This window comes from Brachyhypopomus gauderio, chromosome 4 (genome assembly GCF_052324685.1).
Source record: "Brachyhypopomus gauderio isolate BG-103 chromosome 4, BGAUD_0.2, whole genome shotgun sequence".
NCBI lineage: Eukaryota > Metazoa > Chordata > Actinopteri > Gymnotiformes > Hypopomidae > Brachyhypopomus > Brachyhypopomus gauderio.
In genome coordinates this window covers 7,349,543-7,368,012 of record NC_135214.1, presented here as the reverse complement: position 1 = coordinate 7,368,012, position 18,470 = coordinate 7,349,543, and the positions used below count along the sequence as shown (strand labels likewise).

At 47.4% G+C, this 18,470-nt stretch overlaps 3 protein-coding genes across 6 annotated transcripts in view; all 3 read right to left on the bottom strand.

Moving 5' to 3' along the window:
- Positions 1 to 613: 613 nt before the first annotated feature.
- Positions 614 to 6,033, bottom strand: tnfsf13b (TNF superfamily member 13b). Of its 4 annotated transcripts, none has more exons than XM_077001909.1 (8): positions 5,946 to 5,993; positions 5,668 to 5,719; positions 3,971 to 4,255; positions 3,708 to 3,801; positions 3,027 to 3,083; positions 2,536 to 2,690; positions 2,043 to 2,193; positions 614 to 1,645 (listed from the first exon to the last, which is right to left on the bottom strand). In XM_077001909.1, the coding sequence occupies exons 2-8, from the start codon at positions 5,713 to 5,715 to the stop codon at positions 1,533 to 1,535; spliced, it is 903 nt and encodes a 300-aa protein (XP_076858024.1). In that variant the 5' UTR covers positions 5,716 to 5,719; positions 5,946 to 5,993; the 3' UTR covers positions 614 to 1,532. The 4 variants fall into 4 exon arrangements, with proteins under 4 accessions (XP_076858024.1, XP_076858025.1, XP_076858026.1 ...); XM_077001910.1 differs by having other exon boundaries at positions 2,566 to 2,690; positions 5,946 to 5,990; XM_077001911.1 differs by having other exon boundaries at positions 4,743 to 6,033.
- Positions 6,034 to 7,879: 1,846 nt separating this feature from the next.
- Positions 7,880 to 10,153, bottom strand: abhd13 (abhydrolase domain containing 13). The gene is made up of 2 exons (XM_077001907.1): positions 9,930 to 10,153; positions 7,880 to 9,342 (listed from the first exon to the last, which is right to left on the bottom strand). The coding sequence occupies exon 2, from the start codon at positions 9,295 to 9,297 to the stop codon at positions 8,287 to 8,289; it is 1,011 nt and encodes a 336-aa protein (XP_076858022.1). The 5' UTR covers positions 9,298 to 9,342; positions 9,930 to 10,153; the 3' UTR covers positions 7,880 to 8,286.
- A 493-nt stretch (positions 10,154 to 10,646) lies between these two features.
- Positions 10,647 to 18,470, bottom strand: part of nalf1b (NALCN channel auxiliary factor 1b) — a 97,332-nt gene continuing 89,508 nt past the window's right edge. Inside the window, exons 2-3 of the mRNA XM_077001906.1 lie at positions 17,395 to 17,566; positions 10,647 to 14,986 (exon numbers count right to left, since the gene is read on the bottom strand). Of these exons, the coding sequence (XP_076858021.1) occupies positions 14,706 to 14,986; positions 17,395 to 17,566 (453 nt within the window). The 3' untranslated portion in view covers positions 10,647 to 14,705. The remainder of the gene's footprint in view (positions 14,987 to 17,394; positions 17,567 to 18,470) is intronic.

Genomic DNA, 18,470 nt, shown 5'->3' with positions numbered 1-18,470 from the left:
AGGGGTCACCCATTCTGACAGCTGCCAACTGGATCTGTGACTTTAATGTATCTTCAAAAAATATTAAAAGATCGTTTTAAAAACGTTTTAGTAGACTATATTTAAACATTTTATTCAGAAGTGTATAATTACCATTCGGAATGAGGTCCAAATGACAGCAGCTTACATAACTTACTTATGAAAAGTTTGCTATTGTCAGACGTATGTATTGGCTGACTTTACTCCTGTCGTCACGTGTAAAAATGTTGTAATGAAACATTCTTGTTAACAGACGACATAAAATGTAAATACACGCATCTCTCATATTTTGGCTCGTGGACAGCAGCAAAACGAGAAAAGAAAGCGCGTCGGCGTAGCTTACGCAGCATTCGTAAAGCGCTCGTGCCTGTGAACTGAAACTAACTGAAACTGCGAAATAGCGCCCTCTGCGGTCACAAAATTCGACGGTCGCAGAATTCGGTGTAACAACGTTCCTGACATCTCAATGACAACGGTTTCATTTCATTGCAACAGAAGTGATCGCTTGAAATCGTGCGCCCTCAGGAGGTGGGTTTAAAAAGATCCGAATTGGTGTTGCCATGACTGATTATTGTTGGAACAAAGTCATCCTAGCTGTTTTAAATCATATTTATTATAGTTTATTGCCTTGTTTATATGAGCATGTGAAATGTACCACATCAGAAGCTGAGACCTCAATATAACATCAACAGACCGCTGAGGACTTTACATGAGAAAATGACAGAATAATGTTGTTGAAAGAAGAATTTCATGGTATTTGCTGCTAACTATGCTATCGCGTTACAAATGAAATACAGCATGTGCGATGATCCAGAACCTTCCATTCCTGCACTGGTAACGGGAAAAGGCGGGAAACGTGCACGGAATGGAGTACGAAATGTAACGGCTGCTTTTTTTCCATTAAACAAAATCAGCAGTTTTGAAGAGCCTTGATAGGTGGATTAATCATGTGCCAGTGCTGCCCTCTGCTGGACAACACTGCACAATGCGGTATAACAAAAGAACCAGCATGTTACAGTGATGAACCACCAACACAACACTGGAATACGTGGGATGTAACTATTTGTCAATAGGTTGAATGTATTCCATTCAAGATTATAGTCTCATCCATCTCTAAGTGGGCCACGTCCGGTAAAACGTCTCCAAGGTCTGGCAGTTGTGGCTCGGAGGGATTCTGGTCACGAAAGTCTCCCATCCTGTCTGTGGTCAGTCGAGACCTCCTGGTACTTGCTGCTACAGCACAGCCATACTCACCTGCCGGTCCACATGACGTGGAACGGGGAGACAGTCCCTTAATCCCTAACCAAACGGCTAATCTGCCTCCCACTGAGTGTTGTCAAATCCAACTGTTCCCGCTCCCAGGAAATTGCTCGGCAAGCAGCATCAGTCTCATCGCGATCTGTCCGTCTGTGCCGGGACGCTGGCGAGCAGCTAGCGTTCGCACCCGCGCCGTTCTAACGTGTCAGGCACACGAGTCCACTTACGCAGAGGAACCTCGTGTTTGCTCTGATGGGTCAGGCCAGTCTGATGGCCCCCAGGAAGGTGGAGTCGCCGTCCAGGGAGATGTTTGCCGTGGAGCGAGGGATGAGCAGCTCCAGTCTATCACCAGCCTCCAGCTTAGCGATGCCTGCAGGACACACAGTGACGTGTCAACAGGGGACACCGGTGCTCACCTCCTTCATCAACACTCCTCCCCCCTGTTTGGCCATTCTAGCCCTTCTACAAATAACTGCATTTATCAAACACATCTGTGGCATAAGGAAGTGAAGATGGAGGACATTAGGACCCTGAAAACATGCTGCTGTGTGCTGACCAAACCTTACAGCATTAGCCACTGCCATTTTCCCTTTTTGTTTATGGAAAAAAAAACCTTTACCGACTTCTGAATCAGGATGGAAAGAATACACCATCCACGAGCTTACGAAGCCTGTGGTAGTGCATACACCCACACCATGAATCATCATGACTTAGATTCGATATCCGATTCCTCAGGCGGCGCCTGGCCGGGCGTGGGCGGCTCTCACCTCCCGTGAAGCAGGTGTTGTAGGGAACCTTGTCGTTCATGTTCTGGACACAGCGGAAGAGCACCACGTGCTGGCTCTCATCACCCACCACGTTCTTCTTGGTGCGGAAGACGATGTGACCCATGGCGTACGTGGGGTCCTTGTAGAACACCTGGGGGAAAGGAGGGAGGGTCGCCACCCCAGAACAAGACCCGCTGCTTAGAGCGCGACACGCGTCTACAGCGCCAGCCAAGCCCCCCCGCGTAGCTGCGGCATCGCCGATTGGCCGACGATCGTGTGTTTGCGTCACGACCGACAGTGATTGGCGGCGTCTGAAGGCCGTGTGTTGTTCAAACTTGTGGTGATGGTATGTGGAATTTCAACAGGGTTCCTGTATGAAATGCACTGAATTCATCCAAGCTGATGGATGCAGAAAGCAAGCGTGTGCACAAGCGTGTGCAGCGAGCGTGTGCACATGTGCGGTTCTAGCGGTCCGTGTTTGTCTTCATGTTACCTCCGGCTCTGGTGGCTCAGAGTGTTCTACCTGACTGTAGATGAAGTAGTAGCCCTCCTCCCTGACCAGGATGTCGTCCTGGTCAGCTTCCAGGGCCGATCCTCTCCTCAGACCCGTCTGCCACGGCACGGCCACATGCATGTCCAGGGCGAACTCTGAGGGTCGCAAAGCCAAATCGCACCAGGTCACGGGTGCACATCCACGTCGAAAGATAACGAGAAGATTAAGACAAAGGGACAAGTCCAAGATGAGACGGGAGTGAGCTAAGATGAGACAGAAGTCTGAGCCAGGCGTGATCAGACACAGATCAGAGGCCCGAGGTTCATGGCAGCGTCTCGACATCATATCACAACATCACGAACTTCTACTCATTCTGACTCGACGAACTGCTTCCATTACTCACCCCCGCGTTTCATTTGTGTACTGTGAACAAACCGCAAGAGCTTCCGAACATCAGTGGTTGGCCAAGTGTTGGTCTCCCTCATCATTACCTTTCTGATAGGCTTTCCTCTTGCTGTCCGCCATCATCTGCAAGCAAGGCTGGAACACTGTAGCAAAAGAAGGGTTTTCACTCTCACAGGCAACCCCACCCTGTAGCATTGTGTATACGCAGATGATGAACTAACTCTGTTCTCCAGTCTAGCTTTGAGAGCATGTCCCGGCAAATGGAAAACATTTGAGTAACTTTCTGATCAAAGGCACCCGTGCTCTTGGAATGTGTCATGAGGACGTGGTTCTGAGAAGCGGGGAGCCCAGTCGTTGCACTTACGGCCCACACGGCCAGACGCACGATGCACTTTTAATCTCACACTATCTCACAGTCACTGTGTTTCTGCTGACATGAGTTAGTGTTGAAAACCACAATCGTTCAGAGAGAGAGAGCGAGAGAGAGAGAGGGAGGGAGGGAGGGAGTAGAGAGTGGGAGAGAGAGAGAGGTAGAAAGTGGGAGAGAGAGAGAGAGAGAGGGAGGGAGGGAGAGGTAGAGAGGGGGGGGGGGGGGGGGAGAGAAACCACCCACTCAATGTTGCTGTGAAGTTCTCATCATGGTTGCATTACTCTGATATAAGCATGCTAACAATTCCAGAAACGAGCTAGTGACGAATTTTTAGTAATGCCCAGACACACAGCGGGAAGTCCCACTCGCAGGCGGATAAACAGCTCAAACGTCTTGCCTGTTTGATCGGGCCCCTTTCCCAGACTCCTCTTCTTCATGCTGGACTCGCCCTGGTCTGCGGGGGGCGCTGCAGTGCCACCCTGCCCCTGGCTCTGTGGATGAGGCAGAGAGGCAGATTCACCCGGCATGGCCGCTGAATGAGATCTGAAGCCCTTGAGAAGCACGCTCAGCGTCTGCATCTGATGGCGGCAGACTTTGGGTGCGCGACCACACACCGGCGATGCTCACGGGCCCACCCACCCCCCTGCACACTCTCCTCACCTCGCCTCGGTCCTCCACCTGCCGCTGGGGTCCCGCGACACCTCCGTCCGCCGGCCCCCCCTGCTCCTCCCTCCTGCGGTTCACCTCCGTCCTCAGGACCTCCACCTCCGCCTGCAGGGCCAGCGCGTGGTACAGGGACAGCGCAGACAGGGAGGACGAGGTTATGGCGGCCAGCGCCAGAACGGCCACCGCCCAGGTCAGCCTGCGCTGCTCCACCCGCCCCCGACCAACAGCCCCCCCAGACATCTTCACGCCGCGCCGGCCGCGGGTTCCGGACCAGCACCGCTGCAGAGAGAGACGGGTTAGGAGGGCGTATAGCTGCTGCAACACTGTCTCATAAAGGAAGTCGTCCTGCAAGCCGGTGATAGTGGCAACACAGCACACACTCTAGACATCGCGATATCACGATCTGCCTTCATGTTACTGACATCACAGAAGGCTGCAATATGCAAATGAGATCTTTACAAACACGGTTCGGTTCGTCTTCTCCCAATATGTACCGTAACCAAATGTTCTCGGTTCTTGGCAGTCCTACAAGCGCCGTGCCCTGTGCGTCGATGTCAGGAGGCTTCACGGCGCAGATCGTGACGCACACCTGCACCTCACCTCTGGGAACCAGCACATCTGGGCCAAAGCCCAGCAGCAGTGTGTGGGTCCAGGGTCTGATCAGCGCTCCCTCACTGCCACGCTGGAGTGGACCGCCTCCCTCTGTAACAGCGCATCACGCCCCTGGTGGGCTGGACCGCCAAAAACAAAAACACTATGAACTTACCTCACGCTCTTATGTGATAATCCTGATCTTAATCCTGTTAGCAGCCTGATCTCGGCACTCCCAGTTGGATTTAATCTCCGTATGAAGCCTTTGACTGCGGAGCACTGTGAGGGCACTGCCTCTGTTGCAGGCACTTAACCAGTGTCGTTTAGCTTCCTGTCAAACAGGCCCCGCCTTCTCTCGTGTACCCTGCCCCGGGGCGCCAGGTCAGACAGAAAGCACCCAGCAACCCAGCCTCTTCCGAGCAGCACCGGCACTAACAGATTCCATCAGCAAGCGTTCTGGTTTCACAAAGACTTGAAGGGACTCCCACCACGACCATGAAGTCGACCCAAGACACAAACACCATCTCACATAAAGCTAGGAAGGAACACGCAGGCGGATAAGGAAAAGTTGAAGTTACAATAGCACAACGAAGGTAGCTCATGCCCAGTAAAGCAGAACACAAGTCATTTGATAACAGGAACAATGCAAAGGAGGAAGGAGCCTCTTGTGGAAACCGGCCTGCCTGTCACACATAATCCTCATGTACAGTCCGGTCTCGTCATGGCTTACAGAAAATACAAAGCAAGAGCAGAAAGAACAATGCAGATTTTAAAGCCTCAAAGCAGAACACTGATGTGAAAACAGGCTTGATGATGGCAGAGTTTCACTCCAGTTCCCAAAACTTGATATTCAACGACTCTCAGAGATCATGCCAGTAATTAAAAATAGAACAAGATAAATTCAAGTGAACAAGTCAGTAGAGTCACTGAGGGTAAAAGATTCAAACACAATAGAAATGTAACAATATCACAATTATTTACCACCATCTTTGTCACCGGTGCAACACTTGAGTGTAAAGACTTTACAGTTACACTTTGTAGTGACTAATGGCTTCTGTTGTGTTTGTGCAAACAGTTCTGAGCAAAAAAGTCTTACGCACCCAAGGAATGATGAGGTGTTTATCTTGGCAGTAGGTGTTTATTTGCATATAACTTCATGTAACACAAACACCATGACAGTGAAACAGTAAAGCAAACTGATAATGCAATAAAACAAAACGAAAATTAAAAACCACTTTTTTTTACACAAGTACAGGCAGATATCTGCAGCTCCACATTCAGCATGACTAAACACATTTACCCAGAATTCAGAAGCACTGGGTGCGTGTACGGACCAGGCAGAACAGAAGCAGAGTGGATTAAGCAAATAAATACTTACTGCCCCAATAACTTCGTCAAGAAGTTTTTCTGGACGTTCGAGACATTTACACTTCACGGCATACGGTTCAGTTGTGTGACCTCCCCCCCACCCACCCACCCACCCAGCACTGAACCTTTATGGCACATTATTATATCACTTGGCACTTGCATGTAGAATTCCAAGAGACCTGATGACCAGAAATAAGAAGTTACACCCAAAGCAGTTCTAGGATTCCTGCACCACGGTGACACGTATGACTTACCAGCGTAGTGCAGCAGTGACTGGTAGCATCCCATGTCTAGTTTCTCTGACCTCTCAAAGATCAACATTACACAAAAGTCAAAACAGCTATATTTTAAGGGCTGTAGCTAGAATTCACATGTGGAAAGAACGGAAACAAATAGCCCTGGTTTCAGTTCTTGGAACTTATGAAGACTAGATTTATATCGCACATTAGTTACTGTCATGTATGATAGTGAAGTGTCGTCTATTTATAGCAAACTAATAATATCTAAGAAAACACACCATTGAACATTTTCTCTCTGCTAGATCTGACTGGTCTACTGCTTCACTGAACCACACTGCACATTAACAACTGCCTCAGTCTACAAGTTTACGAATGTCTAAATAACGGTCTGCAAACGTGTTATTGCTGATAACTCCTTGATTTGGTTATGTCGCAAGTATGCGATAAAAAGTCTTTTAAACTGGACTTGACTCGCAAAACCATCAAGTGAAAATGTGATGGCGTCAGAATGTGGGTCAGGTGGTATTCGGATATCAACGGCGTGAACAGCGAAAGTTGAAAAAGACATGTGTGACTTCACCTTAATGTTTCGTGTTTTTGAGGGTAACGTCGCTGGAACAAACGTCTGCAGACTGTGGCTGACGAGTGACAGATAAACGCCCATTTCCTTGTTTATTTGTGTCCTTGTTTGTGTTTGTCAGTTCTGAGCAGTGTCTCAAATTCTTGAATTCAAGGGGCCGGGCCATTAAAGGACACAGTAAACAAACCAACAGCTAAATCATCTTGGTACATAATTCTGTTACAAATACCTTCATGTTCATTACAACTCCCGATAATTTCGAATTTTGCAACTTATGACTGATCTTCAGTGTTAGTTATACACATAAAAAGGTCTTACACAAATACATACGAAGTAAAGCACTGACGATATTGTTTCGATTCCTGATTGCTTAATTAGTTGAGAGCGAAAACAACCGCGTAGTGTTCAGTGACCTTTTTTTTAATGCGGTACAGCATTTCTATTGCTCAAGGAGGCATTTTATCTGTTTCACTCATGTGACAAGCTTTCAATAAGACACACATTGATCTAGAACCCCAGAGGAGATTAAACCCGTTTTCCCACCCAGCAGCGCACCACAGATCAAACAAATCTCATTTACATGAACGTGCTCCACTGGTCTGAGCTAGTCTCCCCATACAGCCAATCACCTGTTACTTTAAAGAGCAATGGTGCCAGAAACAGAAGGGCATCATTACCCACAATGCTCCTCTGCACCCCGTGAAGACACAGAGGGCCCAGCGTGCTAGAGCTCCGTTGCTCTGACACCAACGCTCGATTACCAGACTTCACTTCAGACACTCCAGCTATGAGGATTCTCTGAGATAATCTAGGGTTTCCTGAGCTTCAGCCTCCATCAGTGAGGATACAGGAGGTGGCCAGATGCGGCGAATCCACCTCGAGTCCCACAAGGAGCAAGACAAAACACTGACTCCCAACGCTACAGCCAGAACGCCAGGCTTGCTTTGAAACGTCGGCTGTGTACAGAAGCAGAGATTCACACTCTCGGAAGGGGCTGCGCTACAATCTTGAACAGTTAGCCCTTAGGATTTCTTAAGCATTTAAGTGACATCCCCTGTATGAAGACGATGTGTGTGTGTGTGTGTGGGAAAGGGGGTGGAGTAAAAATTAGATTGACCAAAAAGCTCAACACTTTGCCCAGCATTGTAAGGCAAAGACCTTTATTACAGAGCACGACTTGCAGTAGGTGAACATTCTGTGTACCTCAGATGGTAAAGTCTTTGTTTATATATGTATGCATGTATGTCTATATACATATAAAAATCCTGTACAGTACGTGTAAAGGAGGACAAACGAAAGTAGGCCAAGAAGACGGTACATCATAGCAGCAGATCATTCATGCATTCACATCTCAATCTGCAGACGGAAAAAAAACCACGACAAGAACAGGCATCCAAAATACCGCCTCCGTCATTCCAAAACGCCAATGCGCAACCCCTCAGCGTCGGCTGGGCAACCGAAGTGCTGGAAGTGGAGCAGGTGAAGGGGGAGGAGACAACTGAGGGATGGAGGCGGAGCGTGGCATTCCCGCTCTAGATGATGGTGACGCTGGCCGAGCCCTGGCCCGCCTCCTGGGCGTGGCTTTTGAGCAGCTCCTTCATGAACTGCTCCAGGGCAGCAAAATAGCCCTGGCACTGCCACGTGTCGTTGTGCGTGCCCTCCGGGAAGATGGCGAGACGCTTAGTCCGCGCGGGCGACAGCTCGTAGAGCTGCTTCATCATCACGGGGGGGATGAGCTGGTCCGACAGGCCCGAGATGAAGAGGGAAGGCATGCGACACAGCGCCACCTGCCTGTAGGACAGGAACTTGTTTTTGTAGCACCAGAGGGGCAGGTAGCGCATGGGGAAGAAAGAGAAGAGCGTGGACGCCATATGCGGGATGCTAAGGAAAGTGTTCTCCACCATGATGGCGGCCACACGGTGCGGGTTGACCGAGGCCAGGCGGATGGCCACCGCCCCGCCCAGAGAGCGGCCAAACAGCACCATCTTAGTCTTGTCGATGTCGGGGCGGGACATGACGTAGTCCAGCGTGGCCTCGGCGTCCCGGTACAGGCCCTCTTCGCTGGGCTCGCTCTCGCTCTTACCGTATCCCCGGTAGTCCACCAGCACCACGTTGGCCTTCAGGTTCACCAACATGAGCAGCGCGTTGGGGACGCGGTGGCCGATGTTGCCCGCGTTGCCGTGAAAGTACAAGATGGTGGGCGCCGCGGACGGGTTGTCACCCGTGTAGCGGAGCAGGATGAGGTTGAGCCGCACGCCGTCTTTGGTGCGCACGTACACGTTCTCGTGGGGGATTCCCGTCGGCATGGGGACATACAGGCGCGAGGAGGACGGCTGGTCGGGGAAGTAGAGCAGCACGTCCTGGAACTTGTAGAGGATCCCAGCCACGGACGCCAGGATGAGGGCCAGCAGGAGGAGACCCCCGTACAGGTGGAAGGTGAGGATGAGGGCCAGCAGAGAGATGCGACAAGCACCCCAAGACCAGGAGCCCACAGCCACCACGCATCGCTCCAGTGCCCCCCACAACCTCCACGATTTCTCCATGACCACCAGGCTGACAAGAGACACGCCAAGCTCACTCGACAGACACTAGGAACAAACAAGAACATTACATATAACATACACGTATTTAACACAGTACAACAACAGGTAGATGTAACTACACAGCAGGTTATCAAACTAGGATATATTACCCCATATTCTCACTCCTAGCTAGTTCACACCCTGTGGGGGTGTCTGACAGCAGTGAGCGGTCGGCTGGGATTACAGCGACACCTCGTACACACATACCGAGCTGACTAGTCAGCCGAACCGTCATTCTGGTCCCACAACACCGGGTAGCTTCGCCAAGAGAAGACGCGGGTGGAATCGTTAATTAACTAGCCAGTTAGCCACAAACCGGCAAAAGCCGCTGTCAGGTTAGCGAGCTAGCGGGCTACTGCGGTAACTACAGTGTTGACAACCGGAAAACCCACCGTGCAGATATAGAGCGGATTAGCTTAGCATAGCATAGCATAACATAGTATAGCATAGCATAGCATAACATAGTATAGCACAGCATAGCATAGCCTAGCATAGCATAGCATAGCAAGCCTGTCGTTAAAAACAAGGCGCTGTAGGGACCGGCAGACACGGCTAGCTCAGTTACTACGAACAACACGACCTCGTTCACTTACGTTAATCGCTTCAGCGGCACATGGTCCGGCGGCGGTAAGATGAGTTCACCCGTGAGCCGTGTCGAGGTGGCCGCGTACACCCATTACGCCCGCACTCTCTACTGGCGGCTACACAACTAGCCGAGCCGCTCCGAGCCGGTGTCACCGTTTAGTCATTCCGACGGAAATCGCAGCACAGAGCCGAAAGCATCCGACACGAAGAGCTCAACCATTGCATAAAAATTACAGCTGCTAAAACATAATTTCAAATAATATGTTAAATCGCATAGTTGCTTAATTTAAATATATTTATATTTATATGTCCTTCATAGTCAATGGTTTGAGACGGCCATTCAAGTTTTATTAATGAAGCCCCAGAATAGGCTCTGTACCGGAAACGGTTGGTTGGGGTGGGGCCCAAGTAACGTACGTCTTTTCCGAATCCCTGATCTGTAAGTCATAATTGCTGTTTGTTACCTGACGTTTTGCGATGTAGATCGTTTTTTATTGTCGCGCGCTCTCCATCACATTGTAAATGATGAAGCGTTTAGAGATTCGTCAGTGGCAGTGTTCCAATGAGGTGTAGCTTTAAGGTGTACGAACATGAATTGCAAATATGATAAAAATCCAATTCTGACACGAAAGACCACTCGAATACAAATTAACAGATTACATCTCTGTGTTTATTTTAATCAGAACACATTTGAATCATTTTAGCAGTAGTTTTCATACCTTTGAAAAGATCATGAATTGTGAGATTGTATTTTTTATTATAAATAATTCATCAAAGTTTGTAAAAAATTAAAGAAGTTACTGAACTAAATTATCTATAATATTACAATATACCGGTAGTATAATAATCTTTTTTAAATAATCATAGTCATAATATTATCTCTATATCCCTTTTAACCTCTAAATGCCATTTCCACCTCTTTATAATTGCCTCTCTGTTTTTCTTTTTTTAAATCACAGCCTTCAGGTGCTGAGAGTGTGATTCAGAGGATAGTCCTTATGGTTTAACCCCACTAGTCAAGACAGATCTCATCCAAAACCAGCCAATGATTTCAGACACTTACAAAAGAGCAATAAAAAAGGACACCAACCAGGAACGCAAGAAAACCTCGAAATCAAACTGAGACGCACAGAGTTCAGCATTCTCATAACATATTTACAACAGAAGAACGACTGAGGTTCAGGGCTGCATAGGTCCACAAAAGAGACAGATAGAGAGATAGAGTCAGAGAGAGAGAGAGAGAGAGAGAGAGAGAGAGAGAGAGGAGAGAGAGAGAGAGTATTTCTGCTTGCTAAGTGAAGAAGCATGGGAGACTACTTACACAGTTGTATGAATAGCCAGAAATGAACACATATTGTATGTAGGCAAGCATAAAATACATCTTACTAGTAAGTTTGGTGGCATCAAGCAATATTATCAGGCATCTGTTACATTCGTTCTGGTGGGTAACCAAAGCTCAGGTACTGGGCCCACACAAATACACAGAAAGAAGAACAGAAGTGACCAAGAGAATCAGAGCTAGTTTACCTGATGATATAATTCACAGAACTGATAGTGCTGACATAGCATGTTATCAGTGGGTGGACGTTAGCTGGAAATGTTGTTTATTTAACATCAGTAATCAGAGCTGCACTGTAAGGTATAGTCTATACAATAACAATGCAGACAATGTGTTTGAAATATCATGACTTTGAAAGCATCATTTCCACAGAGAGTGTGTAAAGTATTCCAGAGGCAGGAGAAACATGTTACAGTGTGATTTCCTTAGTATGGATTAATGTACTTGTGGTGTTGAGTATCGAGGAACCCTTGAACCAACCGGACACTGGAGAACTCTGGACATCAGCAAACAAACACTTCACACACACTCTTGTTCAAACAAACACTTCACGCACACAATTGTCCAAACGAACCCTTCACACTGCTGTCCAAACACACACACACACACACACACACACACACACATACACACACTGTTGTTCGGCAGGAATTTCTCCTCCTTCTCCCCTTCTCTCCACCTCCTATGGCTTTCTCTCCTGTCACATCCTTTGCCACTGACTTTTTGATTCATCCCTCCTTCACTCTCTCTCCTTCTCCTATGTTCTGCCAGGCGCAGATGGGCACGTTGGAGCTGTTTATTTGTGGATTAGTGTGTGTCTGATGTGCGTGTTGGCTGTCTGCTCAGATGAATGGAGTGAATAATTCTGTCTCTTTGCCACTGTAGAGCAGGTGGTCTCAGAAGAAGGTCCAGCGTTATGAGAAGGTTAATAAGATCTCTGGAGGCTTGATCTCTGTAGTCTTAATAATTATTTATCATCAGAACCTCATGAGCCCTCCTGACCTAATACATCCCCAGCAGATTTCCCTTCACTTCTCACTAGCGTTAATCCAGGCTGTCTGCTCCTTTCCAATCTTACATCACCTTGGGAGACGTAACTCTAGATCATCAGTCCTGGCTTTTTCTGGAGAAGTAACACACAACTAATGTATTAATGACACAGGAAAGTTTTAATGGGAGATGAAGCCCACTATGCTATTGAATAAGCTGCCCTACAACTTAAAATGCAGCACTCCAGAGTAAGAGGGTGAAGAATGATAGAGAAAACATTTTCAATGCTTAAATATGTTTAATACAATTTTACTCAAATTAAATTTCTATTTAATTTGAATTGACAGAACAGAAAATTGTAGCTATACATTCCCATTTCCTATTAAAATGTCTTTCGTTGAACTTTTACCTCAGATTTTTTCTAGTTAAATTTTTTTTTCAAAGATTTGATCTCGATCTGTACTTATTTTGGTAAAAACGTTAGAAAGGTGTCATCATTGGAAATTTGTCGATTTGTGGGAATAGCTGACATAGCGGTAGTGATGTAACTGGGTATATAGCCATTTAACTCTGTACACAGCTTCTGCACCTCGTGTAAATGGCCTCTGCAGAACAGCAATATTATAGATCCATGTTTTTCCCAAGAGCACAGAGTAATCAAAAACTGTGATTAAATAGCCTTTAGCTAACAGTCCTAGCTATAACTCACTCACCTTCCCTCAGAGAAAAGATCTATAAAAGCCCCAGTTCGTGTTAGTCAGTCATATACTTTGACTTGAATGCTTTATGAGGTCTTATTGCAGAATGAAAAGTGTTGACCCTGTCCCTACCGCTGCTCCAAGAACTGCACTGTTTGAAGCTAAAGTCAGACAATGTGAGATTAGTCTTTATCATTGAATACATATGCAGGCATTCACACTTATGGTAGCTATTGTGTGTGTGTGTGTGTGTCTGGATCATTATGAATGTCAGTGGAGCTCATCTGTTTAAGAGCATACCTGTGGAAAAAAAATAAACAAACAACTAATAAATAAAACCAAAAAATCAGCCCTTAGCATCTCCTCTGTTTAATCTGACAGTAGACAGCTCCGTGTCTTTGGGTCACTGGTGAAGGCCCTGTTCGTATGGAGCTCGTAACTTTCTGTGGTTGATCGTCACATCGTTGCAGCAACAAATGAGGTTTTTTTTTTTGTCTTAGTCCACACTTGAACCTGGGTGAAAACAAAAATCATAACTAATCTGTCCAAGCAATATTAATCTCAGCAAGCAAGCATTGCAGAAGTGGGTGAAGGTGTGAACGATGGGAAAGCCCTTTACTGTGGTCGAGGAGATATTCAGGAACGCCGCGCGGAGCAGTGCAGCTTGTGTCTTTTGGATGCATCTCCTTTCATCTTTATTTTCTGGCTAAGTCCGTCATGCGAATGAAGCCAGAGTCCTTTCAGCTGAGAGCCCTGCTTCAGTCGTGCTATCAGTGTGTAGCCTTCAGATCGTTTGGATTGATTCATAGAATTTAGGCTCTGTACTCTAAGCACTGAACATACCATGCAGTTATAGAATATAGAGTAGAGAATATATCTATATAAATATACTACTAAGGGCATTAAAACAGACTTAGGGAGTTACTGTTGCTTTTGTGCAGGTTGAGCAAACATACAAAAGAAGAAAACCACTAGCGCCAGTGCTGACCGACACGCTGAAGATTTCGCTCTGACAAACACGTTCTCACCCACAAGCTCCTCCCCCTCCTCGCAGCTAACGAGCCCTCAGCGAGTGGCACGCTTTCCCCGCGACCCGGCGATCTCCGGCCCTGCCGCAACCAGAACCAGCGCTACGCCAACAGAACCGCACAGTGAGCTTTAAGAGGGGAGAACCGATGGGAGAATCAAGAACACCTGGGGCTCCAGCTGAGGATTTGGACTTTTGCGTTAGGTAGATTTGAAAGATTCCAACCTGTTAAAACCCTTTTAGAAGCTCCAAAATAATCCTAGGATGGACCGAGCAGCATTCAGTAGATAGAACTATGATTATGAATACAAAGGGAAACGTATGGGTGGACACAGAGATGCACACTCTCAAATCTCCTTCTCGCTGCCTTATGTAGACTCCACTCGGTTATCCCCTAGCTTCCTGCACAAAGACCAGTAATGAAAAGAAATCGAGAACACGGAGAGATCCTGTAAGTTATCTAGTGCAACAGAAATCCAAAACCATAGACACAGTGTAAAAAATGTGGTGTGAGGGAACTCTGCCCTAGGCCGGCCTCTTTCAACAAAGGCTCTGGTGTAGTCCGGTCACACTGGATCTGTCCTGTGTTGTCGAATGTCTGTGGGCGCCGTCTGCCCGCGTTTGTACGCCCGCGTGATTGCGCGTCCACGCTATCTCGTCCCGCGCTACGACTCCCAGCAGGCACCGCGGCCGAGCCGAAGTCCACACGGGGGAGGAGCCGGCCGTGTCGTCACTCCTCGTTGGCCGAGTTCTCGTCCAGGGCGGAGAGGGCGGTGAGGTTGTGGCAGGCCGTGATGGTGGCGACCGTGTGCAGCAGGACCAGGACGAGCAGGCCCAGTTTGAGTCTGCTGTTGCACAGTCTGGAAGCTGCCGCCGAGCTCAGCGAGGTGCCGTGCTGACACGGCGGGTGAGTTCTTTTGAGCGCGCCTTTGGAGCTGTTGTCCGCCTTGGCGTCCCATCGGACGTCGCAACACTCTGCTTCTGCGCCTGACGCAACGTCCTCCAGGAGGCCTGAGAGACAGAAAGACTCACGTCGTCATACAGAACAACCTCCACCTGTAACTACGCTAGCATGTTACGGAAATCCTGTCAGATTGAACGCTGTAGTTTGACACTTTGTCGGGCCTCAAGTCCCAATGACCAGATGACACCCAGTACACAACGATCTCGGCGGTGACGCGTTGGTTTTAACGTGGTGAGGACTCAAACGCGACCCGTTAAAACAAACGGCAAAAAACAGCCAAATGAAACCTCCGCGAATGTGGGAAAAAAGGAAAACAAAAAACCCAGAGGGAAACAATAGAAGAACAACACGGAGAAGCTCGACGTGTGTAAAGACCAGGTAAGTAAAACAAACAAAAAACACGCGGAAAGAGATACAACGCGTCCACAAAAGAAAAACGGGAAAAAACGAAAAGTACACGGAGACAAACTCGACGTGTCAGAGAGGAAGGGAAAAAAAATAAGACACAAAAGATGAAGCTATGGTAACAAGACCTATAGCTTCTACCTGGTACCTGTCAGTCTGTTAACCAGAACACTGGAGAACAAACCAACTAATAACCAGACCCTCCAGAAAGTCGCGATGTTGCGATTTGCAACTTCAACGCAACTTCAAGCAAACCCCGCGAATTCAGGGCGGTGTTGCAACTTCAGCCAATCACCGCAACTTTCCCGCAAATTTGACCAATCACTGATGTCGTATTGATGTGACGTCGACAAACTCCCGCATTACTTCCGTATATACGTTCAAGAGGAGCAGACTGAAAGCAGCATGAGCGACGAAAATAACGGCAAAAAGATCGGGAAAAGTAGTATCCCAGTACACTACATGAAAGCGGGGATAAACTGTCCAGATCCGACCCGCGAATTGATTATCTATGGCCCCCTGGATGATATTTAATTACTATTAGAACCGGCCCGCAGGCCATAGCCGCCCGATGGTGTTTTGCACGCACAAACACTACATTCCCCACAATGCAACGGTAGCCCGCGAAGTCACTGCAGCGCACGCAAGTGGCGAGGGTCTGAGATAAAGTTTATAAGTTTAAACTTTAAACTGAGATAAAGTTTATTTATCTCTGATCAATATCTATGAGTTACTAGTTCACTAGTTACTAGTTCGGTATAATACTTAATTTGTGTCCATTTTACAGGCCGCCCGGTAACAACTTACGTTCGCTAACCCCGCCCCCCTGTCAACAATTAATGTTCGCCACCCCCTCCAGGTTCAAATCTCACTTCAAGCGATCTTGAAAAGTTGGCAACCCTGAATAAAAAGGTAAATAGATAATTAAAATGGACTACTAAATAGAGGAAACCATACAACATTTACTCCCTATTGTAATGTACTCACAAAAAAGCAAAAACACACCGCAACTTCCATCGCAATTTTTTTGAAAAACACCCGCAACATCAAACATTTTAGCCCGCAACAATCACAAAAAAGGCCCGCGAAATCCTGGTGGGACTGAATAACAAAGAGGGAAAAGACGGAAGGAAACGAAAAACAACCTGAGAACGCTCAGGGTAGAAACAGGAGAACTAGAGAAACGAGACGTAGTCTGGAGACGAGAGAAAACTGGCTTGGGCTGTAAAGCTGGGCGTACACTGTGCGATCTTTGGCCCATTTTCAGCCGATTTTTCACTCGTGCGACTATTTTTGCAATCGGGCCGAGTTTCGGCTCAATCGCGTGTTGTCCATCGTATAGTTTACACAGGTAAACGAGGAGCGATTCACACCTCACGACCAACTCCCGATCAGAAATCGCAGCGTCGCAAGAATATCAAACATGTTTGAAATTCAAATCGCTCTTCGTGAGATCGCATGAGAGCGTCGGGTCGTATAGTGTGAGTATATGAATCGTGAGCTGTGAACTTTTAAACCCTGCGATTTAGTCGTACAGTTTGAGCTGGAGCTGAGTACACGATTTAAAATATCGTACAGTGTACGCCCAGCTTAAGTGTACGGAACAACAAAGTCGCTTGTCTTAAATAGGCTGCTGAACAGGTGCAACCTATCGGGCTTGATTGCCCCTGGTTCCAGCTCGCGGGCTCCGCCTAGTGGCAGCAGGAGGCACGTGCCTGGGTCGAACCCTGACAATTTCAGTTTCCTGCTCTTCAGCGAGAGAAAACACAGTGTTGTCTGTCTGTGCTGTTGTCTTTAATTTACCTCCTCAAAAATGTTGCCTTGAGTCTATATCCGTCTGAGTACAATTCAGTTGTGCCATAAGAGGGAAACGGTAGGGGTAAAGAACGCTAACTGTGCTTATCTCTCATAACCTGCAGTTCTCTCCATAACCAGCAGGTGGTGCCAGAGACGAACACTGCTGAGTGATCAGGGGGCATAAAGGTTTCACTGCACTGCAATGCAACAAAGCACAATGCACAGGGGGACATATACGGGTCTCGCTGCCTACCTGTGCATATAAAACTAGGGCTCCCGCCGTAAATGAGCTCATCGTTGTCGGGCAGTATGAAGGGGCACCTCTGCTGGACCTCCAGGCAGTACTGCTTGCATGGGATCCTGTTGCTGCAATGCATCTGCGTGGTCTGGAAGTACTGGGAACACAGCCAGTGTTTGTAGACAGTCTGAGAGAGAGAGAGAGAGAGAGAGAGAGAGAGAGAGAGAGAGAGAGAGAGAGAGAGAGAGAGAGAGAGAGAGAGGTGGGGAGGGGGGTGGGTTAGCGAGAACCCATTGCAATTGGTTACATCATTGGTACCGTGGTAACGGTCATAACCTAATCCCTCCCACCGTTGTATCTTGGCAACCCTGCCCCATCCACCCTCTGGTGTACATACATTTGTTTTCTGCTTCTTTAGCATACAGTTTTATTCACAGCATACAGTGCTTTCTTACACAGACCATATATACAAGTCTTCCCTTATAGGTAACACACCTATATGGGTCTTCCTTTACCCCTAACATATAATATTCCAATAACACCCACACATGAGTCCCTAATGCCTCAAATAACACCCCCATGTTCCCATATATGACAAAATGCATTCCATAATTTCTAACACATCTATTTTCCCAAAATATATATTCACTTATTAATATCATGCCTACTGTACATTGTTGCAGTGTTCCTGCAAAGTCTTCCCTTATAAATAACACATTCATCCCTTATAGGTAAGACATTCATACCTTATAAGTAACACACAGTTATCCCTTATAGGTAACACACATTCATCCCTTATAGGTAACACATTCATCCCTTATAGGTAACATACAGTCTTCTCTTATACCAAAGTTCTCTCTCTGTCACCCTGAGCGTAATGAAGAATGCATAGAGGTGGTGAAGAATCCACCTGACCATAGCACCAAACCCAACATCTCACATCAGAGTGGCAGGAACAGTGCGTCACCGTGACGGTTAATCAGCCCAAAGTCAGAACATCCCCTCGTCTTTTCGTTAAGACCCAACTGCTCACGTCTCGATTATTCGGCTCGCTGCTTTGAGTTTGGAAGAGAGATCCCAGCATAGCAATA

Excerpts from the sequence above, each read along its gene's own strand:
- abhd13 (XM_077001907.1), bottom strand. The coding sequence starts at position 9,297 with ATGGAGAAATCGTGGAGGTTGTGGGGGGCACTGGAGCGATGCGTGGTG.
- tnfsf13b (XM_077001909.1), bottom strand. The coding sequence starts at position 5,715 with ATGCAAATAAACACCTACTGCCAAGATAAACACCTCATCATTCCTTGG. Across the intron at positions 2,691-3,026 it reads GAGGAAAGCCTATCAGAAAG|AGTTCGCCCTGGACATGCAT; the intron begins GTAATGATGAGG and ends TGCGACCCTCAG. Across the intron at positions 2,194-2,535 it reads CTGAGCCACCAGAGCCGGAG|GTGTTCTACAAGGACCCCAC; the intron begins GTAACATGAAGA and ends CCTTTCCCCCAG.